This window comes from Somniosus microcephalus, unplaced genomic scaffold (assembly GCF_052327205.1).
Source record: "Somniosus microcephalus isolate GS21.2 unplaced genomic scaffold, FLI_Smic_1.0 scaffold13, whole genome shotgun sequence".
NCBI lineage: Eukaryota > Metazoa > Chordata > Chondrichthyes > Squaliformes > Somniosidae > Somniosus > Somniosus microcephalus.
Window position 1 is genome coordinate 1394085 of NW_028225200.1, and position 26163 is coordinate 1420247.

At 48.2% G+C, this 26163-nt stretch overlaps 1 protein-coding gene across 1 annotated transcript in view; it reads right to left on the reverse strand.

The window, feature by feature from the left end:
* Positions 1-9129: 9129 nt before the first annotated feature.
* Positions 9130-26163, reverse strand: part of LOC147083955 (uncharacterized) — a 31125-nt gene continuing 14091 nt past the window's right edge. Inside the window, 1 exon segment of the mRNA XM_085980020.1 lies at positions 9130-10167. Coding sequence (XP_085836146.1) covers positions 9130-10167 — 1038 coding nt within the window.

Genomic DNA, 26163 nt, shown 5'->3' on the forward strand with positions numbered 1-26163 from the left:
ACACCAGAGTGTCCACAGTGTGACTGCGGTGGGTCGATTCCACTGTTGCCGATGCCTTTAATCACATCCAGGACTGAACCATGTTAATTCAGGCAACTGGGGTTTGTTAATGTTAAAACCCCAATAACTGGGCTGGATTTAAAGATTATTCCCTGTTCTCTCAGTACTAGTGAGCAGAGAGAAGCTGATGTTATAGAATCATAGAGCACAGTAGGATGCCTTTCGGCCCATCGTGCTGGTGCCGGCTCTCTGAAAGAGCGATGCAATTAGTCCCACTGCCCTGCTCTTTCCCCACTGCCCTGCAAATTTCTGCTTTTAGTATATATCCAATTCCCTTTTGACAGTTACTATTGAATCTGCTTTTGCAGACTGACCAAGGCTGAACAGATAAATAGGAACATAGTAGATAGGAGCAGGAGTAGGGCATTCGGCCCCTCGAGCCTGCTCCGCCATTCAGTGAGATCATGGCTGATCATCCAAATTCAGTACCCTATCCCTGCCTTCTCCCCATATCCCTTGATCCCTTTAGCCTTAAGAAATATATCTAACTCCTTCTTGAATAAATTTAATGAATTGGCCTCAACTGCCTTGTGTGGTAGAGAATTCCACAGGTTCACCACTCTCTGGGTGAAGAAATTCCTCCTCATCTCTGTCCTAAATGGCTTACCCCTTATCCAGTACTGAGGGAGCGCCGCACTGTCGGAGGGGCAGTACTGAGGGAGCGCCGCACTGTCGGAGGAGCAGTACTGGGGAGCACCGCACTGTCGGAGGGGCAGTGCTGAGGGAGCGCCGCACTGTCGGAGGGGCAGTGCTGAGGGAGCGCCGCACTGTCGGAGGGGCAGTACTGAGGGAGCGCTGCACTGTCGGAGGGGCAGTACTGAGGGAGCGCCGCACTGTCGGAGGGGCAGTACTGAGGGAGCGCTGCACTGTCGGAGGGGCGGTACTGAGGGAGCACCGCACTGTTGGAGGGGCATTGCTCAGGGAGCACTGCTCCATCAGAGGGGCAGTACTGCGGGAGCGCCGCACATTCGGGGGAAGCAATGCTGTGGGAGTGCCGCATTGTCATAGGGGCAGTAACGAAGGAGCGCTGCAGTGTCGGAGGTGCCGTCCTACGGATGAGACGTTAAACCGAGGCCCCCGTCTGCCCCCTCAGGTGGACGTAAAAGATACCGTGGTACTATTTCGAATAAGTTATCCCTGGTGTTTTGAGCCCAATATTTATCCCTCAATCAACATGACGAAAAAGCAGATTATCTGGTCATTATCACATTGCTGTTTGTGGGAGCTTGCTGTGCGCAAATTGGCTGCCGCATTTCCCACATTACAACAGTGACTACACTTCAAAAAGTACGTCATTGGCTGTAAAGTGCTTTGCGATGTCCAGTGGTCATGAAAGACGGTTAAGAAGGCAAATGTTATGCTGGCCTTCATTACAAGAGGATTTGAGTACAGGAGTAAAGAAGTCTTACTCCAATTATATCTTCTTAGGCAGTCCCTCGGAACCGAGGATGACTTGCTTACACATTAAAAATGAGTTCTCAGGTGACTGGTGAGTCCAATGCGGGACCGACAGCCTCTGTCACAGGTGGGGCAGACGGTGGTTGAAGGGGCGGATGGGTGGGGTGCTTGGGTTGATGTGCGTTCCTTGCGTTTGGCTTCCCCTTGCTCCCGGCGGAGAGACTCGAGGTGTTCGGCGCCTTCCCGGATGCTTCTCCACTTTGTGCGGTCTTGGGCCAGGGATTCCCAGGTGTCGGTGGGGATGTTGCACCTTTTCAAGGAGGCTTTGAGGGTGTCCTTGAAGCATTTCCTCTGCCCACCTGGGGCTCTCTTGCCGTGTCAGAGCTCCGAGTAGAGCGCTTGTTTCGGGAGTCTCGTATCGGGTATGCGGACAATGTGACCCGTCCACCGGAGCTGATCGAGTGTGGTCAAAGCTTCGATGCTGGGGATGTCGGCCTGAGCGAGAACACTGACGTTGGTGCGTCTATCCTGCCAATGAATTTGCAGGATCTTGCGGAGGCAGCGTTGGTGGTATCTCTCCAGTGCACCTCAAATCACTGGAGTGGTACCACAAATGCTGCCTCCAATTATATAGGGCCTTGGTGAGACCACACCTGGAGTACTGTGTACAATTTTGGTCTCCTTACCTAAGGAAGGATATATTTGCCATAGAGGGAGTGCAACGAAGGTTCACGAGATTGATTCCTGGGATGGCGGGACTGTCGTATGAGAAGAAATTGAGTAAACTAGACATGTATTCTCTTGAATTCAGAAGAATGAGAGGGGATCTCATTGAAGCATACAAAATTATTACAGGGCTTGATAGGGTGGATGCTGGGAGAATGTTTCCCTTGGCTGGGGAGTCTAGTACCAGGGGCCACAGCCTCAGGATAAAGGGTAACATAAGAACATAAGAAATAGGAGCAGGAGTAGGCCAATCGGCCCCTCGAGCCTGCTCCGCCATTCAATAAGATCATGGCTGATCTGATCCTAACCGCCAATCTACTATAACAGAACCCTCTCCTGAATCTAACAGAATTAGACACACGAAATAGGAGCAGGATCAGGCTACACGGCCCCTGGGCCCGCTCCGCTACCCACAGGGCCATGACCGATCCGAACTTAGACTCATGTCCAAATTCCTGCCCGCTCCCCGTAACCCTTAATTCCCTTTACTTCTAGGAAACTGTCTATTTCTGTTTTAAATTTATGTAATGATGTAGCTTCTACAGCTTTTTGGGGCAGCATATTCCATGGACCTACCACCCTCTGAGTGAAGTAGTTCCTCCACATCTCAGTTTTGAAAGAGCAGCCCCTTATTCTAAGACTATGCCCCCTAGTTCTAGTTTCACCCATCATCGGGAACATCCTCCCCGCATCCACCCGATCCAACCCCTTCACAATCTTATATGTTTCAATAAGATCGCCTCTCATTCTTCTGAACTCCAATGAGTAGAGTCCCAATTTACTCAACCTCTCCTCATATGTCCATCCCCTCATCCCCGGGATTAACCGAGTGAACCTTCTTTGTACTGACTCGAGAGCAAGTATGTCCTTTCTTAAGTATGGACACCAAAACTGTACGCAGTATTCCAGGTGCGGTCTCACCAATACCTTGTACAACTGAAACAATACCTCCCTATTTTTATATTCTATCCCCCTAGCAATGAAAGCCAACATTCCATTGGCCTTCTTAATCACTTGCTGCACCTGCATACTAACCTTTTGAGTTTCGTGCACAGGACCCCCAGATCCCTTTGTACTCCAGTACTTTCCAGTTTCTTGCCATTAAGATAATAACTTGCTCTACGATTTTTCCTGCCAAAGTGCATAACCTCACACTTTCCAGTATTGTATTCCATCTGCCAAATCTCTGCCCACTTACTTAGCCTGTCTATGTCCCCTTGCAGGTTTTTTATGTCCTCCTCACTCACTACTTTCCCTCCCATCTTAGTATCATCTGCAAACTTTGATATGTTACACTCGGTCCCCTCCTCCAAATCGTTAATGTAGATTGTAAAGAGTTGGGGACCCAGCACTGACCCCTGCGGAACACCACTAGTTACTGATTGCCAGTCTGAGAATGAACCATTTATCCCAACTCTCTGCCTTCTGTTAGATAGCCAATCCTCTATCCATGCCAGAATATTACCCCCAATCCCGTGATTTTTTATCTTAAGCAATAATCTTTTGTGTGGCACCTTGTCAAATGCCTTTTGGAAGTCAAAATACACTACGTCCACTGGTTCCCCTTTATCCACCCTACATGTTACTTCCTCAAAGAACTCCAGCAAATTTGTCAAACATGACTTCCCCTTCATAAAACTATGCTGACTTTGTCCTATTAAATTATGATTATCCAAATGTCCTGTTACTGTCTCCTTAATAATGGACTCCAAAATTTTACCTACCACAGATGTTAGGCTAACCGGTCTATAGTTTCCAGCCTTCTGTCTACTGCCCTTTTTAAATAAGGGTGTTACATTAGCAGTTTTCCAGTCTGCCGGGACCTTTGCTGAGTCCAGGGAGGTTTGGAAAATTATTACCAATGCATCCACAATCCCTACTGCCACTTCCCTCAAGACCCTAGGATGTAAGCCATCAGGTCCAGGTGATTTATCCGCCTTGAGTCCCATTATTTTACCGAGTACCACTTCCTTAGTGATTTTGATCATGTTTAGCTCCTCCCCCCCTTTAGCCCCCCTGTTAGTCCAGTGTTGGAATATTCGTAGTGTCTTTTCCTGTAAAGACTGATATAAAATATTCATTAATGTTTTTTCCATCTAACTATCTTCCCTTTCTTAATCAATCTTTTTGTTATTTTTTGCTGTCTTTTAAAGTTTTCCCAATCCTCTATTCTCCCACTAGATTTGGCTACCTTATATGCCCTTGTTTTTATTCGAATACTATCCTTAATTTCTTTACTTGGCCATGGATGGCTGTCTTTTCTTTTACAGGGTAGGCCATTCAGGACTGAGATGAGAAGAAACTTCTTCACACAGAGGGTGGTGAATCTTTGGAATTCTCTACCCCAGAGGGCTGTGGAGGTTCAGTCATTGGGTATATTCCAAACAGTGATCGATAGATTTCTGACCAGTAAGGGCATCAAGGGATATGGCGATAGGGCCGGTGAATGGAGTTGAGGCAGAAGATCAGCCATGATCTCATTGAATGTCGGAGCAGGCTCGAAGGGCCGAATGGCCGACTCCTGCTCCTATTTCTTCTGTTCTTATAAATGCAAGTCTTTCTTTCTTATTGTGTCCAATTCTGGCCACCGCACTTTAGGAAGAATGTGAAGACCTTAGAGAGGCTGCAGAAAAGATTACCAGAATGGTACTAGGGATGAGGGACTTCAATTATGTGGAGAGACTGGAGAAGCTGAGATTGTTCTCCTTAGAGCAGAGAAGGTTAAGTGGAGATTGACCAGAATGGTACCAGGGATGAGGGACTTCAGTTACGTGGAGAGACTTGGATTTTTCTCCTTAGAGCAGAGAAGGTTAAGTGGAGATTGACCAGAATGGTACCAGGGATGAGGAACTTCAGTTACGTGGAGAGACTTGGATTTTTCTCCTTAGAGCAGAGAAGGTTAAGTGGAGATTGACCAGAATGGTACCAGGGATGAGGGACTTCAATTATGTGGAGAGACTGGAGAAGCTGGGGTTGTTCTCCTTAGAGCAGAGAAGGTTAAGTGGAGATTGACCGGAAGGGTACCAGGGATGAGGGACTTCAGTTATGTTGAGACTGGAGAAGCTGGGGTTGTTCTCCTTCGAGCAGAGCAGAGTAGGTTAAGGGGAGATTGCCCAGAATGGTACCAGGGATGAGGGATTAAGTTACGTGGAGAGACTGGAGAAGCTGGGGTTGTTCTCCTTAGAGGGCGGTGGAGGCCAGTTCATTAAATATATTCAAGAAAGAGTTGGATATATTTGTTAAGGCTAAAGGGATCAAGGGATATGGGGAGAAGGCAGGGACAGGGTACTGAATTTGGATGATCAGCCATGATCTCATTGAATGGCGGAGCAGGCTCGAGGGGCCGAATGGCCTACTCCTGCTCCTATCTTCTATGTTTCTATGTAGAGCAGAGAAGGTTAAGGGGAGATTGACCAGAATGGTACCAGGGATGAGGGACTTCAGTTATGTGGAGAGACTGGAGAAGCTGGGGTTGTTCTCCTTAGAGCAGAGAAGGTTGACAGGAGATTTGATAGAGGTGTTCAAAATCGTGAGGGGGTCTGGACAGAGTAGATAGAGGGAAACTGTTCCCATTGGCGGAAGGCTCGAGAACCAGAGGACACAGATTTAAGGTGATTGTCAGAAGGTCCAAAGGCTCCTCACAGCTTACTGTCCCACCTAGCTTTGTATCATCAGCAAACTTGGATACATTACACTCGGTCCCTTCATCTAGGTCATTAATATAGATTGTAAATAGCTGAGGCCCCAACACTGATCCACGCGGCACCCCACTAGATACCGCCTGCCAACCTGAGAAAGATCTGTTTATCCCTGCTCTCTGTTTTCAGTCCGTTAACCAATCCTCTATCCATGCTATTATATTACCCCCAACCCCATGTGCCCTAATCTTGTGTAATAACCTTTTATGTGGCACCTTATCGAATGCCTTTTGGAAATCCAAATATACTACATCCACTGGTTCCCCTCTATCTACCCTGCTACTTACATCCTCAAAAAACTCTAATAAATTTGTCAAACACGATTTCCTTTTGATAAAACCATGTTGACTCTGCCTAATCATGTTATGATTTTCTAAGTGACTTGATACCACTTCCTTAACAATGGATTCCAGCATTTTCCCGATGACTGATGTGGCTTTCAAAAGCTCTTGTAATAATGTGTCCGTGACTACACAAACCACTCTGGGTCCAGGTATATTGTGTATCAGTAAAACAGTCCGTGACTACACAAACCACTCTGGGTCCAGGTATATTGTGCATCAGTAAAACAGTCCGTGACTACACAAACCACTCTGGGTCCAGGTATATTGTGTATCAGTAAAACAGTCCGTGACTACACAAACCACTCTGGGTACAGGTATATTGTGTATCAGTAAAACAGTCCGTGACTACACAAACCGCTCTGGGTACAGGTATATTGTGTATCAGTAAAACAGTCCGTGACTGCACAAACCACTCTGGGTACAGGTATATTGTGTATCAGTAAAACAGTCCGTGACTGCACAAACCACTCTGGGTACAGGTATACTGTGTATCAGTAAAACAGTCTGTGACTGCACAAACCACTCTGGGTACAGGTATATTGTGTATCAGTAAAACAGTCTGTGACTACACAAACCACTCTGGGTCCAGGTATACTGTGTATCAGTAAAACAGTCCGTGACTACACAAACCACTCTGGGTCCAGGTATATTGTATATCAGTAAAACAGTCCGTGACTACACAAACCACTCTGGGTCCAGGTATATTGTGTATCAGTAAAACAGTCCGTGACTACACAAACCACTCTGGGTACAGGTATATTGTATATCAGTAAAACAGTCCATGACTACACAAACCACTCTGGGTCCAGGTATATTGTGTATCAGTAAAACAGTCCGTGACTACACAAACCACTCTGGGTCCAGGTATATTGTGTATCAGTAAAAGAGGTTTATTAAGCATTAAAAATCCGGTACAAAGAAGTAGTACTTAACAAGAAGAGAGTCACAGTCTGTTCGTTCAAACCCCGGCATTCCTTCCGAGTGAGCGCGGCGCAAGTCTCCTGATGTATCTTGCTGTGCTCCGTTGACCCATGCGCGCTTCCTTGGGATCTTGCTGTGTTCTGTTGACCGAAGCTCCTATCAATCTCTGGTTACACGGTGCGCTGCTTTCGATGTTCAAATCCTGTATCTTTTTACCCTTTTCCCTCTCGTTTTGCCGACGTGGCAGTAATTAACCCTCTAACACCTGGTAAAAAGTCTTGCTCCCTCGTTACCCATCTTATGACCTTGTTTGATCCTTCTGACTTTTTCGCTCTGCATAACAAAGTACCCTTATCTCAGATCTTCACTTTTCACAGAACACTTCCTAGAATGGTGACGACACAGTCGGTCCATCCGATAGCTGGACCAATGAAGGACGTCTCCAACTCTTATCTATCTCTCTAGTTTTTATCTCTTTAAACATAATATTGCTGAATTCCTCGTCTCCATAAACTTAGCACAACATTCCATTACTTCAGTAATTTTAAACAGGTTTTTAGTCAGGTTGGCATAATCCCATCCTGCTTTGCGCTCAGCCATTCTCCATTTTATACAGGCTTTTAGGATCTTAACATACAATTTCACATTATTATAGTTATATAAAATTGGTTATCGAATCTTAATAATGTTTACTAAATCCTACAGGTACACCCTATCCTACATATCCCGACCTTGAGGGCGAGGCATTTGCCGACCCCTCAAAACTAAAATCTTACATATGGATTATTTTTCTTCCGTTTATGTAACTCTAACATGTTCTGGGCTGTGATCATATTTAAATGTGATTGGGCATTGGACTTTAGGTGTTTCAGGTAGCAGGTGTAGAATAGTAAGCACATCATTACTACAAGTTGGGATATGACCAGTACATGGGAAATTATCCTAATCCAATGAGGAATTTCCATGTTTGTCCCTATGTTGTCTTATTAGTCCTAACAGTTTTTGACTCCCTACCTTGTGACATTTGTGTTTAACTGGGTAGATCTTAAACAAACTTCTGATCTTACATAGTTCAAAGTTTTACTACATGGGTTACATATCTCAAATACAAAATCATTACAAGTTGGAGAACAACCAGAGCGTGTGAAATAATACGAGCCTAAGGGCATGCTGATGTATTAAGCCCAATATCCCACCAGTGTGTGTTGTCCCTTATGCTTTCAATTTCAATATCTATTCTCCAGTTGTCTTGCTCCAAAACATAAAAAATGCTTTAGGGAGGAGTTCAGTCGTATCATGAGCTCACTGAAACCCTCAACCAATAGGGGAATGTCGGGTCTGAATTGTGCCACATAACTGTGCAGCTCGTACTTAAAAACGTGTTGGTTGATGGGACAGGTCCTGTTAGACCCGTAAAGCATGGTAGTTGTGGTGGTAGTGACACAGGAGGCACCACCAAAATCACCTCATACTGGATTCGTACTGGTTTTTCCCACGCTCTGTTACCTACAAAACACAATTATTACAGTCACAGTTAAATTCAGTCTTACAATCATTTCAAGCGACATTACAGTTTCACATCTACTTCCTGATCTTCCAAGTCGAGATCCTTTCTCCCTTCCGTTTTTCAAAATAGCGGCCACGGGATCTTTTACACCCAACTGAGAGGGCAGACGGGGCAGCGGTTTAACGTCGCATCCGAAAGATGGCACCTCTGACAGAGCAGCTCTCCCTCAGTACTGCCCTGGAGTGTCAGCCAAGATTACGTGCTCAAGTCTCCAGAGTGGGACTCAAACCCACGACCTTCTGACTCTAGAGGTGAGAGTGTCGTCCACTGAGCCGAGGCTGACCCCTCTTAAACTCCAGCCTAGTTACTGGGGTTATCAGCGTCTTCAAACTGCCCCCACCGACAACCCCGTAATTGCCATTATTAACACAGAACAGTCCTTCATGTGATTAACAGCAGAATGGGACCAGTGCGCTCAGGTGTGAACTCGCTGGTGTCTCAGCAGGTGAGTTGAAGTGGTGAATCCCTTTTCACACACTGAGCAGGGGAACGGCCTCTTCCCAGTGTGGGTGAACTGGTGCTTCCGAAGATTAGATGACTGCGTAAACCTCTTCCCGCAGTGAGAGCAGCTGAACGGCCTCTCCCCGGTGTGGATGCGTCGATGCTTCTTCAGGCCCTTGGAGCATTTGAAACTCTTGTCACAGTCGGAACATTTAAACGGCCTCTCGTCAGTGTGAACCAGCTGGTGTTCCCGCAGAGTGGAGGGATGAGTGAATCCTTTCCCGCACTCGGAGCACGGAAAAGGTCTCTCATCGGTGTGAACACGCTCGTGTATCAACAGGTTGCAAGACTGGTTAAACCTCTTCTCACAGTGAGAGCAGGCGAACGGCTTCTCCCCGGTGTGAACTCCCTGGTGTCTCAGCAGGGCGGATTGTTGAGTGAATCCCTTCCCGCACACTGAGCAGGTGAACGGCCTCTCCCCGGTGTGAACTCGCTGGTGTGTCAGCATGTTGACTGAGTGAGTGAATCCCTTCCCGCACTCGGAGCAGGTGAACGGCCTCTCCCCAGTGTGTACTCGCTGGTGTATCCGCAGGTGGGATTGTCCAGTGAATCCCTTCCCGCACACTGAGCAGGTGAACGGCCTCTCCCCAGTGTGTACTCGCTGGTGTCTCCGCAGGTCGGATTGTTGAGTGAATCCCTTCCCGCACACGGCGCAGGTGAACGGCCATTTCACAGAGTGACTGCGTTGATGAGTCTTCAGCTCGGAACGGCAACTGAATCCCTTCCCGCATTCCCGACATTTGCACAGACTCTCCTCGCTTTGGTTACACTTGTGCCTCCCCAGGCTGCACCTTCGGTTGAATCCACGTCCACACACAAGACACGTGTGCAGTTTCTCTCCATTCTGGTTGCTGCTTTCCGCTTCCATATGTCGATGATATTCAGGTCCTGATGAATCGAGTGACTCTGTCAGATCTTCGTGTGAAGTTTGCGTTAAGCTGCCCGTCTGCAATTCCTCCCCTTGCAAGAGACAGTAAAAGAGATTTATATAAGTAATTAATTAATGTAAATACAGGAGAGAAAATAAAGACTGGCCTTTATACAGCGCCGTTCACGACCAACGGTTTTACAGCCAATGAAGTACTTTTTGAAGTGTAGTCGCTGTTGTAATGTGGGAAGCACTGCAGCCAATTTGCATGATAAATAATGGCCAGGACACCAGGGATAACTCTCCTGCCCTTCTTCGAAATAATGGGATCATTTATGTCCACCTGAACGTCTCTTCCGAAAGAGGGCCCTCCGACAGTGCGGCGCTCCATCAGTACTGCCCCTCCGACAGTGCGGCACTCCCTCGGTACTGCCCCTCCGACAGTGCGGCACTCCCTCAGTACTGCCCGTCTGACAGTGCGGCGCTCCCTCGGTACTGCCCCTCCGACAGTGTGGCGCTCCCTCCGTACCGCTCCTCCGACAGTGCTGCGCTCCCTCAGTACTGCTCCTCCGACAGTGCTGCGCTCCCTTAGTACTGACCCTCCGACAGTGCAGGGCTCCCTCAGTACTGACCCTCCCACAGTGCGGTGCTCCCTCAGTACTGCCCCTCTGACAGGGCACTGCCCCTCCGACAGTGCGGCGCTCCTTCGGCACTGCCCCGGAGCGTCAGCCTAGGTTAATGTGCTCGAGTCCCTGGAGTGGGGACTTTGAACCAACAACTTTCTGACTCAGAGACGAGGGTGCTCCCAACTGAGCCACTGGCTGGCTCTCAAGGTCTTTCACATCCTTGCTAAAGTGCGGTGGCTGGGGGAATTGTCACAGTCCCTTTAATCAGAAGAACACACGAGACGGGGGAGGGAGTCCCTTTAAATATGGAGGGGGTGGGTGCCCCTTTAAATGTGGAGGGGCGGGTGTCCCTATAAATGTCGAGGGGGTGGGTGTCCCTTTAAATGTGGATGGGCTGGGTGTCCCTTTAAATGTAGAGAGGCGGGGCTGCGCATGCTCATTCGGCTCCACCACAACACGAGGCTGCAAGGTGTCGGGGGATCATAGGGTCTAATGAGAGGGAGGAACTGAATGAAATCAGTATTTGTAGGGAAATGGTGTTGGGGAAATTGATGGGATTGAAGGCCGATAAATCCCCAGGGCCTGATCATCTACATCCTAGGGTACTTAAGGAAGTGGCCCTAGAAATAGTAGATGCATTGCTGGTCATCTTCCAAAATTCGATAGACTCTGGAACAGTACCCATGGATTGGAGGGTAGCTAATTTAACCCCACTATTCAAAAAAGGTGGTAGAGAGAAAACGGGGACTTGCAGACTGGTAAGCCTGACATCGGTAGTGGGGAAAATGCTAGAATCCATTATAAAGGAGGTAATAGCAGAGCACTTGGAAAAAAGTGACCGGATCGGACAAAGTCAACATGGATTTACAAAAGGTAAATTATGCTTGACTAATCTACTGGAATTTTTTGAGGATGCAACTGGGAAAATAGATAAGGGAGAACCAGTGGATGTGGTGTATTTGGACTTTCAGAAGGCTTTCGATAAGGTCCCGCATAAGAGATTAGCGTGTAAAGTTAAGGCACATGGGATTGGGGGCAAGGCACTGACTTGGATAGAGAACTGGTTGGCAGACAGGAAGCAAAGAGTTGGAATAAACGGCTCTTTTTCCGAGTGGCAGGCAGTGACTAGTGGGGTACCGCAGGGATCGGTCCTAGGATATAGATTATCAGGCCCTGGGGATTTATCGGCCTTCAATCCCATCAATTTCCCTAACACCATTTCCCTACAAATACTGATTTCTATCAGTTCCTCCCTTTCATTAGACCCTATGTTCCCCGACATCTTTGGGAGGTTATTTGTGTCCTCCTTTGTGAAGACAGAACCAAAGTATGTATTTAGGACCAAGACCAGTGCAAGATAGATTAAGGCGATACTTAGTACAACTAAATCAGGAGGTACAAGCGCTAAATAAAGTAGTAAGGAACCAACAACAGATTAAAGATCTAGAATGGCAGAATGCTGGACTTAAACCAGACGAGTTGCCCAGAATAGGTCAACAAGTAATGACGCAAGTTATCGGAAGAAAGGGAATGGGGCCCGTTGGATGGGGCCATGTACTGTATTAATGACAAGTGATACGTGTGTTTGTCTACAGGAACTGATGGGTATGCGATGGAAACAATGGACCCAGGTGAAACCATTTAACACTAAAGACCCCCATTCTACCCTCTCCTCTAGGGGAAAGAGCTCGGAAGACGACCTGACCTCTGTTTAAATTACAGATAAACATGGATCCAGTCGACCCTATATATCAGAGGGTCCGTCTCGGGGAGAAGAAGCTCTCCCGGCTTACCCTTACACCCGAGAACTCATTTTTAATGTGGAAGCAAGTCATCCTCGGTTCCGAGGGACTGCCTAAGAAGAAAGAAGATATAATTGGAGTAAGACTTCTTTACTCCTGTACTCAAATCCTCTTGTAATGAAGACCAGCATACCATTTGCCTTCTTAACTGCCTTTCACGACCACTGGACGTCCCAAAGCGCTTTACAGCCAATGAAGTACTTTTGAAGTGTAGTCACTGTTGTAATGTGGGAAACGCGGCAGCCAATTTGCGCACAGCAAGCTCCCACAAACAGCAATGTGATAATGACCAGATAATCTGTTTTTTCATCATGTTGATTGAGGGATAAATATTGGGCTCAAAACACCGGGGATAACTTCTTCGAAATAGCACCACGGGATCTTTTACGTCCACCTGAGGGGGCAGACGGGGGCCTCGGTTTAACGTCTCATCCGTAGGACGGCACCTCTGACAGTGCGGCTCTTCCGCAGTACTGCCCCTCCGACAATGCGGCTCTTCCACAGTACTGCCCCTCCTGATGGAGCAGCGCTCCCTGAGCACTGACCCTCCGACAATGGCAGGGGGTTGGGAATCTGAGCAGGGAGACAGAGGAAAGGGAAACAGGGATAAAAGCAAAAGATAGGAAGGAGAAAAACAAAAGTGTCAGTCAGAGAAATCAACGGTTTAAATCAAACATGGCCACAGTAAATAATAATTCTAATAGGTCTAAGAGCATTAAAAAAACAAGCCTGAAGGCTTTGTGTCTTAATGCGAGGAGCATTTGTAATAAGGTGGATGAATTGGCTGCGCAAATAGAGGTAAACTAATATGATTTGGTTGGGATTACGGAAACGTGGCTCAAGGATGGCCAGGACTGGGAACTCAACATCCAGGGGTATTCGATATTCAGGAAAGATAGGCAAAAAGGAAAGGGAGGTGGGGTAGCATTACTGGTTAAAGAAGGGATAAATACAATTGTAATGAAGGATATTAGCTCTGATGATGTGAATCTGTATGGGTAGAATTGAGAAATACTAAGGGGAAAAAAACATTAGTGGGAGTGGTATATAGACCTCCAAACAGTAAGGCGGAGGTTGGGGATGGCATTAAAAGGGAAATTAAAGAAGCGTGCAATAAGGGCACAGCAGTCATCATGGGTGACTTTAATCTACATATAGATTGGGCCAACCAAATTAGTAACAATACTGTGGAGGAGGAATTCCTGGAGTGTTTACGGGATGGTTTCCTGGACCAATATGTCGAGGAACCAACCAGAGATCTGGCCATCTTAGACTGGGTATTATGTAACGAGAAAGGATTAATTAGCAATCTTGTTGTACGAGGCCCCTTGGGTCGGAGCGATCATAATATGATCGAATTCTTCATTAAGATGGAGAATGAAGTAGTTGACTCAGAGACAAGGGTCCTCAATTTAAATAAAGGAAACTACGATGGTCTGAGGAGTGAGTTGGGTAGGATTGATTGGGGAATGGCACTCAAAGGGTTGACGGTGGATAGGCAATGGCAAACATTCAAAGACCGAATGGATGAGCTACAGAATTTGTTCATCCCAGTTTGGCATAAAAATAAAACAAAAAAGGTGACTCAACCATGGCTAACAAGGGAAATTAGGGATAGCATAAGATCCGAGGAGAGGACATATAAATTGGCTAGAAAAAGCAATAATCCTGAGGATTGGGGGCAGTTTAGGAGTCAACAAAGGAGGACAAAGGGATTAATTAAGAAAGGGAAAATAGAATATGAGAGTAAGCTAGCAGGGAACATAAAAACTGACTGTAAAAGCTTTTATAGATATGTGAAGAGAAAAAGATTGGTGAAGTCAAGTGCAGGTCCCTTGCAGTCAGAATCAGGGGAATTTATAATGGAAAATAAGGAAATGGCAGACCAACTAAATACATACTTTGGTTCTGTCTTCACAAAGGAGGACACAAATAACCTCCCAGAGATGCCGGGGAACATAGGGTCTGATGAAAGGGAGGAACTGAAAGAAATCAGTATTTGTAGGGAAATGGTGTTAGGAACATTGATGGGACTGAAGGCCGATAAATCCCCAGGGCCTGATGGTCTACATCCCAGGGTACTTAAGGAAGTGGCCCTAGAGATAGTAGATGCATTGCTGGTCATCTTCCAGAACTCGATAGATTCAGGAACGGTACCCATGGATTGGAGGGTAGCTAATGTTACCCCACTATTCAAAAAAGGTGGCAGAGGAAAAGTGGGGAATTATAGACCGGTAAGCCTGACATCGGTAGTGGGGAAAATGCTAGAGTCTATTATAAAAGATGTAATAGCAGAGCACTTGGAAAGCAGTGACAGGATCGGACAAAGTCAACCTGGATTTACAAAAGGTAAGTCATGCTTGACTAATCTACTGGAGTTTTTTGAGGATGTAACTGGTAAAATAGATAAGGGAGAACCAGTGGATGTGGTGTATTTGGACTTTCAGAAGGCTTTCGATAAGGTCCCACATAAGAGATTAGCGTGCAAAATTAAGCCGCATGGGATTGGGGGCAAGGTATTGACTTGGATAGAGAACTGGTTGGCGGACAGAAAGCAAAGAGTTGGAATAAACAGGTCGTTTTCCAAGTGGCAGGCAGTGACTAGTGGGGTACCGCAAGGATCGGTCCTAGGACCCCAGCTGTTCACAATATATATTAATGATCTGGACGAGGGAATTGGATGTAATATCTCCAAATTTGCAGACGACACAAAGCTGGGTGGGAGGGTATGCTGTGAGGAGGATGTCGTGAAACTCCAGTACGATTTGGACAGGTTGGGTGATTGGGCAGAAACATGGCAGATGCACTATAATGTGGATAAATGTGAGGTTATCTACTTTGGTGGCAAAAACAGCAAGGCAGATTATTATTTGAATGGCAATAGATTGGGAGAAGGGGAAGTGCAAAGAGACCTGGGTGTTAATGTGCACCAGTCGCTGAAGGTAAGCATGCAGGTGCAGCAGGCGGTTAAGGCAGCAAATGGTATGTTGGCCTTCGTAGCAAGAGTGTTCGAGTACAGGAACAAGGATGTCTTGCTACAGTTGTACAGGGCCGCACCTTAAGTATTGTGTGCAGTTTTGGTCGCCTTACCTGAGGAAGGACGTTCTTGCCATGGAAGGAGTGCAGCGAAGATTCACCAGGCTGATACCTGGGATGGCAGGAATGACGTATGAGGAGAGATTGTGTCGATTGGGCTTGTACTCACTGGAGTTTAGAAGATTGAGAGGGGGACTCATCGAAACCTATAAAATTCTGTCAGGCCTGGACAGACTAGATGCAGGAAGGATGTTTCTGATGGCCGGGGAGTCCAGAACCAGGGGTCATAGTCTAAGGATAAGGGGTAAGCAATTTAGGACTGAAATGAGGAGGAATTTCTTCACCCAGAGAGTGGTGAATCTGTGGAATTCTCTGCCACAGAGGGCGGTGGAGGCCAGTTCATTAAATATATTCAAGAAAGAGTTGGATATATTTCTTGAGGCTAAAGGGATCAAGGGATATGGGGAGAAAGCAGGGACAGGGTACTGAATTTGGATGATCAGCCATGATCTCATTGAATGGCGGAGCAGGCTCGAAGGGCTGAATGGCCTACTCCTATCTTCTATGTTTCTATGTTTAATGCAGCACTCCCTCAGTATTCCCCCTCCAACAGTGCAGTGCTCCCTCAGTATTCCCCCTCCGACAGTGTGGCGCTCCCTCAGTACTGGCCCTCCAACAGTGTGGCGCAACCTCAGTACTGCCCCTCCGACAGTGCGGCGCTCCCTCAGTACTGCCCCTCTGACAGTGCGGCGCTCCCTCAGTACTGCCCCTCCAACAGTGTCGCGCTCCCTCAGTACTGGCGCTCCGACAGTGTGGCTCTCCCTCAGTACTGCCCCTCCGACAGTGCGGTGCTCCCTCAGTACTACCCCTCCGACAGTGCGGCACTCCCTCAGTACTGCCCCTCCGACAGTGCGCCGCTCCCTCAGTACTGCCCCTCCAACAGTGTGGCGCTCCCTCAGTACTGGCCCTCCGACAGTGTGGCGCTCCCTCAGTACTGCCCCTCCGACAGTGCGGTGCTCCCTCAGTAGTGCCCCTCCGACAGTGCGGTGCTCCCTCTGTACTGCCCCTCTGACAGTGCGGCGCTCCCTCAGTACTGCCCCTCCAACAGTGTGGCCCTCCCTCAGTACTGCCCCTCCGACAGTGCGGTGCTCCCTCAGTACTGCCCCACCGACAGTGCGGCGCTCCCTCAGTACTGCCCCTCCGACAGTGTGGCGGTCCCTCAGTACTGCCCCTCCGACAGTGCGGCGCTCCCTCAGCACTGCCCCTCCGACAGTGTGGCGGTCCCTCAGTACTGCCCCACCGACAGTGCGGCGCTCCCTCAGTACTGGCCCTCCGACAGTGTGGCGGTCCCTCAGTACTGCCCCACCGACAGTGCAGCGCTCCCTCAGTACTGCCCCTCCGACAGTGTGGCGGTCCCTCAGTACTGCCCCACCGACAGTGCGGCGCTCCCTCAGTACTGGCCCTCCGACAGTGTGGCGCTCCCTCAGTACTGCCCCTCCGACAGTGCGGCGCTCCCTCAGCACATAAGAACATAAGAAGTAGGAGCAGGAGTAGGCCATACAGCCTCTCGGGCCTGCTCCGCCATTCAATAGGATCATGGCTGATCCGAATCTAGACTCATGTCCACTTCCCTGCCCTCTCCCTGTAACCTCTAATTCCCTTATCTGCTAGGAAACTGTCTATCTCAATTTTAAATTTATTTAATGTCGCAGCTTCCACAGCTATCTGAGGTAGCAAATTCCATAGATTTACCACCCTCTGAGTGAAGAAGTTTCTCCTCATCTCAGTTTTGAAAGGGCAGCCCCTTATTCTAAGATTATGCCCCCTAGTTCTAGTCTCACCCATCAGTGGAAACATCCTCACCGCATCCACCCGATCAAGCCCCCTCACAATCTTATATGTTTCGATAAGATCGCCTCTCATTCTTCTGAACTCCAATGAGTTGAGTCCCAACCTACTCAACCTTTCCTCATACGTCAACCCCCTCATCTCCGGAATCAACCGAGTGAACCTTCTCTGAACCGCCTCGAAAGCAAGTATATATTTTCTTAAATATGGAAACCAAAACTGCACGCAGTATTCCAGGTGTGGCCTCACCAATACCCTGTATAACTGCAGCAAGACCTCCCTGTTTTTATACTCCATCCCCCTTGCAATAAAAGCCAAGATTCCATTGGCCTTCCTGATCACCTGCTGCACCTGCATACTAACTTTTTGTGTTTCATGCACCAGGACCCCCAGATCCCTTTGTACTGTAGCACTTTGCAGTTTCTCTCCATTTAGATAATAACTTGCTGTTTGATTTTTTCTGCCGAAGTGCATAACCTCACACTTTCCAACATTATATTGCATCTGCCAAATCTCTGCCCACTCACTTAGCCTGTCTATGTCCTTTTGCAGGTTTTTTATGTCCTCCTCACTTACTGCTTTCCCTCCCATCTTTGTATCGTCGGCAAACTTGGATATGTTGCACTCGGTCCCTTCCTCCAAATCGTTAATATAGATTGTAAAGAGTTGGGGTCCCAGCACTGACCCCTGCGGAACACCACTAGTTACTGATTGCCAGCCCGAGAACGAACCATTTATCCCAACTCTTTGTTTTCTGTTAAATAGCCAATCTTCCACCCATGCCATTTATATTAACCCCAATCCCGTGATTTTTTAATCTTGTGCAGTAATCTTTTGTATGGCACCTTGTCGAATGCCTTTTGGAAGTCCAAATACACTACATCCACTGGTTCCTCTTTATCCACCCTGTATGTTACATCTTCAAAGATTTCAAGCAAATTTGTCAAACATGACTTCCCCTTCGCACAGCACTGGAGTGTCAGCCTCGCTTTATGTGCTCAAGTCCCTGGAGCAGGATTTGAACCCACAACCTTCTGACTCTGCTATCCACTGAGCCACAGCTGACTCGTCTTTAACACAGTTTCATCATAACTTCCTTGCTTTTTGCACTCTGCGCCTCTCCTAAAGCAGGGGAGTTCACAGAATCCCCACAGTGCAGATAGAGGCCATTTCAGCCCATCGAGCCTGCACCGACAGATATCCCACCCTATCCCCGTAACCCCACGTATTTAATCCTCTAACACTAAGGGTCAATTTATCATAGCCAAACCATCCTAACCCGCACATCTTTGGACTGTGGGAGGAAACCGGAGCACCCGGAGGAAACCCACGCAGACACAGGGAGAATGTGCAAACTCCACACAGACAGTCGCCCGAGGCCAGATTCGAACCCGGGTCCCTGGCGCTGTGAGGCAACAGTGCTAACCACTATGCCACCGAGTTATGATGAATTGTTAAACAGTTTTTTTTTGCAGAGTGACGCAGGCTGTGTGTAGGAAACAATTGTGCATTTGAAAGCAGCTTGTATTGTGAAGCTTGTGCCCCTTTGCCAGGCCCGCTGCCTGCGGCCCCTCTCCCAGATTCCAGCCCCAGCTCTGTGCTGACTGAGCTGCTATCACCTGGGGACAGCGCGTCACAATCGGCCCCAGCGCACCTGAGCTGGAGAGGAGGCCCCGCCCCCTTGCCGCGCCGCTATTGGTTGGAGGACCAGGCCGCCCAGTTCAGTCCTCCCAGCTCAGCCCTCGTCCTATTGGTCAGCGCTACCGTCAGTCAGAATCACATTGCTCCGGCTCACTCCGCCACCCCGCGCGGTTCAATCCGCTCCGTTCGGCGTCCGCGGAGGTCCCGCCCGCCCGACTCTCAGGTTTGGTTTCTCTCGTATTTTACTTTATAATCTCGCTCTCCGCTCCCCCCTCACCTCGATTTAAATCGATTCCCCAACACTTTACCCCGGCCGCTGATTCCGCTTCTTCCCCGGGCCCGGCCTTCCGTTTGCTACCCGGAGGCCCCGCGCAGGCGCACTGGCAGCCTCGTGTTGCGCCTGCCCGCGTTGTGATTGGTGCAGGGGAAGGCAAGTGGGCGTGTCCGGCCCCCGGGCCCACGTGGGGGAGACAAAGGCTGGCTGGAGCGCATGCGCAGCCCGCCTCGCACCGTGAGAAGCTTTTCAAATATTTTTTTTTGCGAAACAAATTGAAAACACTAATTAATTCCCCCAACCTCCTCCCCTCTAAAGTGCGATTATTATTATTCTTGTGTTTCCTCATTTGTGTGGGGTGTCTTTTTTTTAACCTTGCGGTGGCGTGCGCCGATCCAACCGACCCCTTGGCGTTGCGTGCTGGCGTCAGCGCGTAATCGGAGAGGGGGTTGATTGACGCGAGGCGCCCGCCAATCAGGAGCGTGGAAAACGCTGGGAGGACCGGCCGGGCTGGCGGTCCTCCAACCAATGGCGGCGAGGGGGCGGGACCTCGGTGGGCTGCAGGCCGCTTTCCTGCTTTCATTGTCTGCAGGAGCTGTTAAAGGGAAGGGGAGGAGGGGGTGGAAAAAACCCAGCTTGTGAGTGTTTATTCCTTTGCATTACCTTTATTACAAGGCTATTCATCAATTGCATTCATTTAAAAATAAGTGAACCTTTTCTCTTTTTGACTTTTATCCAGAACAAAGAGCCCTGGTGCTGTGAACATTTTGGTGGGCAGCCACTTTTAAAGGGACAAAGACCAGCATTCTTCCTCCTCTCTCTCTTGTGAGTATTTGTGGTGGGTGAGAGGGGGTGGGGGGGGGGTGTGAGTCAAAGGGGACTGCGGCCCCTTTTCAACAAAAAAAAATTGCTTGGCCATTTAAAGGGGAATGGGTGCCCCCCAGGTATTTAAAGGGGCAGTGCCTCTCTCTTTCTGTATCATGTAAGAGCAGGGAGGTTCTGCTTGAACTGTACAAAACACCAGTTAGGACACCGCGTGCAGTTCTGGTCGTCCCCATTGCAGGAAAGATGTGACTGTGTGCTCAAGACGGGAGATTTTCGAGGATGTTGCCAGGACTAGAGAATTTCGGCCCCTCAAGCCTGTTCCGCCATTCAATGAGATCATGGCTGATCATCCAAATTCAGTACTCTGTCCCTGCCTTCTCCCCATATCCCTTGATCCCTTTAGCCTTAAGAAATATATAAGTACAGGAGTAAAGAAGTTGGAGTCGATTATTAAGGAAATAGTAACAGAGCATTTGGATAAACTTAATTTAATAGGACAGAGTCAGCATGGTTTTATGAAGGGGAAGTCATTTTTGACAAATTTGCTCGAATTCTTTGAGGATGTAACATATAGGGTGGATAAAGGGGAACCAGTGGATGTGGTGTATTTGGACTTCCAAAAGGCATTTGACAAGGTGCCACACAAAAGATTACTGATCAAGATAAGAAATCACAGGATTGGGGGTAATATACTGGCATGGGTGGAAGATTGGCTATCTAACAGAAAACAAAGAGTTGGGATAAATGGTTCATTCTCGGGCTGGCAATCAGTAACTAGTGGTGTTCCGCAGGGGTCATTGCTGGGACCCCAACTCTTTACAATCTATATTAACGATTTGGAGGAAGGGACCGAGTGCAACATATCCAAGTTTACCGATGATACAAAGATGGGAGGGAAAGCAGTGAGTGAGGATGACATAAAAAACATGCAAAAGGACATAGACAGGCTAAGTGAGTGGGCAGAGATTTGGCAGATGCAATATAATGTTGGAAAGTGTGAGGTTATGCACTTTGGCAGAAAAAATGAAAGAGCAAGTTATTATCTAAATGGAGAGAAACTGCAAAGTGCTCCGGTACAAAGGGATCTGGGGGTCCTGGTGCATCAAACACAGAAGGTTAGTATGCAGGTGCAGCAGGTGATCAGGAAGGCCAATGGATTCTTGGCTTTTATTGCAAGGGGGATGGAGTATAAAAACAGGGAAGTCTTGCTGCAGTTATACAGGGTATTGGTGAGGCCACACCTGGAATACTGCGTGCAGTTTTGGTTTCCATATTTAAGAAAAGATATACTTGCTCTCGAGGCGGTTCAGAGAAGGTTCACTCAGTTGATTCCGGAGATGAGGGGGTTGACGTATGAGGAAAGGTTGAGTAGGTTGGGACTCTACTCATTGGAGTTCAGAAGAATGAGAGGCGATCTTATCGAAACATATAAGATTGTGACGGGGCTTGATCGGGTGGATGCAGGGAGGATGTTTCCAATGATGGGTGAGACTAGAACTAGGGGGCATAATCTAAGAATAAGGGGCTGCCGTTTCAAAACTGAGATGAGGAGAAACTTCTTCACTCAGAGGGTAGTAAATCTATGGAATTTGCTACCCCAGAGAGCTGTGGAAGCTGCGACATTAAATAAATTTAAAATGGAGATAGACAGTTTCCTAGCAGATAAGGGAATTAGGGGTTACGGGGAGAGGGCAGTGAAGTGGACGTGAGTCTAGATTCGGATCAGCCATCATCCTATTGAATGGCGGAGCAGGCCCGAGGGGCCGTATGGCCTACTCCTGCTCCTACTTCTTATGTTCTTATGTACTCCAATTATATAGGGCCTTGGTGAGACCACACCTGGAGTACTGTGTACAATTTTGGTCTCCTTACCTAAGGAAGGATATACTTGCCATAGAGGGAGTGCAATGAAGGTTCACGAGATTGATTCCTGGGATGGCGGGACTGTCACATGAGAAGAGATTGAGTAAACTAGGCCTGTATTCTCTTGAATTCAGAAGAATGAGAGGGGATCTCATTGAAACTTATAAAATTCCAACAGGACTAGACAGACTAGATGCAGGAAGGATGTTCCCGATGGCGGGGGAGTCCAGAACCAGGGGTCACAGTCTAAGGATAAGGGGTAAGCCATTTAGGACAGAAATGAGGAGGAATTTCTTCACCCAGAGAGTGGTGAACCTGTGGAATTCTCTACCACAGAGGGCAGTGGAGGCCAATTCATTAAATATATTCAAGAAGGAGTTAGATATATATTTTTAAGGCTAAAGGGGCCAAGGGATATGGGGAGAAGGTAGGGACAGGGTACTGAGTTTGGATGATCAGCCATGATCTCATTGAATGGCGGAGCAGGTTCGAGGGGCCGAATGGCCTACTCCTGCTCCTATCTTCTATGTTTCTATGTCTTAAAGGAGGATAGCGAGGCGGAGAGGTTCAGGGAGGGAATTCCAGAGCTTAGGGCCGAGGCAACAGAAGACACGGCCACTGATGGTTGAGCGATTATAATCATTGATGCTCAAGAGGGCAGAATTGGAGGAACGCAGATATCTCCGGGGGGGGAGGAGGTTGTTTTCTTTGGAACCGAGGAGGCTGAGGGGAGACCTGATTGAGGTGTATAAAATTCTGAGGGGCCTAGATAGGAAGGACCTATTTCCCTTGGCAGAGGGGTGCACAACCAGGGGGGCGTAGATTTAAAGTAATTGGTTGGAGCTTTAGAGGGGAGTTGAGGAGAAATGTTTTCACCCAGAGCGTGGTGGGGGTCTGGAACTCACTGCCTGACAGGGTGGTAGAGGCAGAAACTCTCATCACATTTTAAAAAGTACTTGGATATGCACTTGAAGTGCCGTAACCTACAAGGCCACGGACCAAGTGCTGGAAAGTGGGATTAGTGTGGATAGCACTTAATCGGCCGGCACGGACAAGATGGGCCGAAAGGCCTCCTTCTGTGCCATAATTTTTTTGTGATTCTATCGCGGGCGGCGGGTGGTTGTGAGGCTGAAGGGAATAACTAAGATAGGGAGGGGCAAGGCCATGGAGGGATTTGAAAACAAGGATGAGAATTTTGAAATCGAAGCATTGCTTAACCAGGAGCCAATGTAGGTCAGTGAGCACAGGGGTGATGGGTGAACGGGACTTGGCGTTGAGTTACGACACGGGTAGTTTTGGATCACCTCAAGTTTACATAGGGTAGAATGTGGGCGGAATAGTCGAGTCTCGAGGTAACAAAGGCCTGGGTGAGGGTTTCAGCAGCGGATGAGCTGAGGCAGGGGCGGAGACGGGCCATGTTACCGAGGTGGAAGTAGGCGGTCTTAGTTATGCTGCGGATATGTGTTCGGAAGCTCATTTCAGGGTCAAATATGACACCGAGGTTGTGAACAGTGTGGTTCAGCCTCAGAGAGACGTTAGGGATAGAGATGGAGCCAATGGGTCTTCCCGATATTTAATTGGAGAAAATTTCTGCTCATCCAGAACTGGATGTTGGACAAGCAGTCTGAGAATTTAGACACTGTGGAGGGGTCGAGAGAAGTGGTGGTGAGGTAGAGCTGGGTGTCGTCAGCGTACATGTGGAAACTGAGGCTGTGTTTTCAGATGATGTCACCAAGGGGCAGCATTTAGATGAGAAATAGGAGGGGCCCAAGGATAGATCCTTGGGGGACACCAGAGGTAACGATGCAGGAGTGGGAAGAGAAACCGTTGCAGGTGATTCTGTGGCTACGATTAGATAGATAAGAAAGGAACCAGGCGAGTGCAGTCCCACCCAGCTGGACGACGGTGGAGAGGCGTTGGGAGAAGGATGGAGTGGTCAACCGTGTCAAAGGCTGCAGCCAAGTCAGGAAGGACGAGGAGGGATAGTTTACTTTTGTCACAGTCACAAAGGATGTCATTTGATGAGACTTTGATGAGACTTCAGGGCCAAGTCAGTGAGGTGGATTGGGCTGTTTCTGGCCCGCTGGTTATTGTGGGCATGGCTGGACACCAGTTGGACCGGCTCTACCCTGTTTGTTCTTTGAGGCAAAATTCTAAGCCCAAATAAAATTCCTGCTCCCCCCGCCTTACCCTTTCTACTCTCCTTTTACAGGGTTTTAGAAGTGGAGCATTTACAGACAGGAAGCTCAAGCCAAACATCACCTCAAGATCTGAGAGTTACATGATTCCTCAGGACCTGATTCAGTCGCTCCTCCAATCTGCTGGCACCCCCGTGAGTTCACACTGGGGAGAAAACTTTTAAATGTTCTGAAAGAGCTTCAAAATCTACAAATACCTGAAGCGACACCAGTGGCCACACACTGGGGGAAACCCGGACCCCGTGTGTGGGAAGGGATTCACTCAGCCATCCGCTCCAATGATACAACAGCAAGTTCACACTAGGGAGGGACCTTTAACCCGCTCCGTGTGTTGGCAGGGATTAATTGCACCATCCGTGCTGCTGAGACACCAGTTTGTCCACACCGATGAGAGACCTTTGACCTGCTCCGTGTTTTTGAAGCGATTCTCTCATTCTGCCACCCTCCTGAGACACCAGCTTGCTCACATTAAATGTTCTGACTGTGGGAAGAGATTTAAAAGGTCCCAGGATCTGAAGAGACACCAGCTGGAGAGAGCAGGAGAGATTCTGTTCACCTGCCCCGTGTGTGGGAAGAGATTCACTCGGTCTTCGAATCTGCTGGCACACCAACGAGTTCACACTGGGGAGAGGCCGGTGAAACATTCCGACTGTGGGAAAAGCTTTAAAAGGTCCCAGGAGCTGAAGGGACACCAGCTGGAGAGAGCAGGAAAGAGGCCATTCACCTGCTCCATGTGTGGGAAGGGATTCAGTCAGTCATCCCACCTGCTGACACACCAGCAATATCACACTGATGAGAGACCATTTAAATGTTCTGCCTGTGGGAAGAGCTTTAAAACCTCTGCGGATCTGAAGCAACACCAGCGAGTTCACTCCGATCAGAGACCATTTACATGTTCTGTCTGTGGGAAGAGCTTTAAAACCTCTGCGGATCTGAAGCAACACCAGCGAGTTCACACTGATGAGAGACTAATTACATGTTCTGTTTGTGGGATGAGCTTTAAAACCTCTGGGGAGCAGAAGAAACACCAGCGAGTTCACTCCGATGAGAGACCGTTTACATGTTCTGTTTGTGGGAAGAGCTTTAAAACCTCTCTGAATCTGAAGAAACACCAGCGAATTCACACTGATGAGAGACCATTTACATGTTCTGTCTGTGGGATGAGCTTTAAAAGCGCTGAGGATCTGAAGGTACACCAGCGAGTTCACTCCGATCGGAGACCGTTTACATGTTCTGACTGTGGGATGAGCTTTAAAAGATCCAGGTATCTGCTGATACACCAGCGAGTTCACACTGGGGAGAGGCCGTTCACCTGCTCCGTGTGTGGGAAGGGATTCACTCAGTCATCCAGCCTACTGACACACCAGCGAGTTCACACTGATGAGAGACCTTTTAAATGTTCTGACTGTGGGAAGACATTTAAATGTTTGACGAGCCTGAAGAGACACCAGCTGGAGAGAGAAGGAAAGAGACCGTTCACCTGCTCCGTGTGTGGCAAGGGATTCGCTCGGTCATCCCAGCTACTGAGACACCAGCAAATTCACATTGGTCTGTGGCGCAGAGCCCTGCAGAAAGCTGGGGTGACATGAACATGGAACAGATGAATGTTTTATAAATTCTTGTACTGCTGTTTAATCTTTAAGACTGTTGTGCTGATGATTCCCTTCGATTGACTGTTGATGGTGTTACATAGAATGTACAGCACAGAAACAGTCCATTCGGCCCAACTGGTCCATGCCGGTGTTTATGCCCCACACCCACCCTACTTCAATTAACCCAATCAACATCTCCTCCCATTCCTTTCTCCCTTGTGTGGCTTCCCCATAAATCCATCTGTGCTGTTCACCTCAACTGCTCCCTGTGGTAGCGAGTTCCCCAGTCTCACCATTCTCTGGGTAAAGAAGTTTCTCCTGAATTCCCTCCTGGATTTATTAGTGACTTTTATATTTATAGCCACATAAATATGA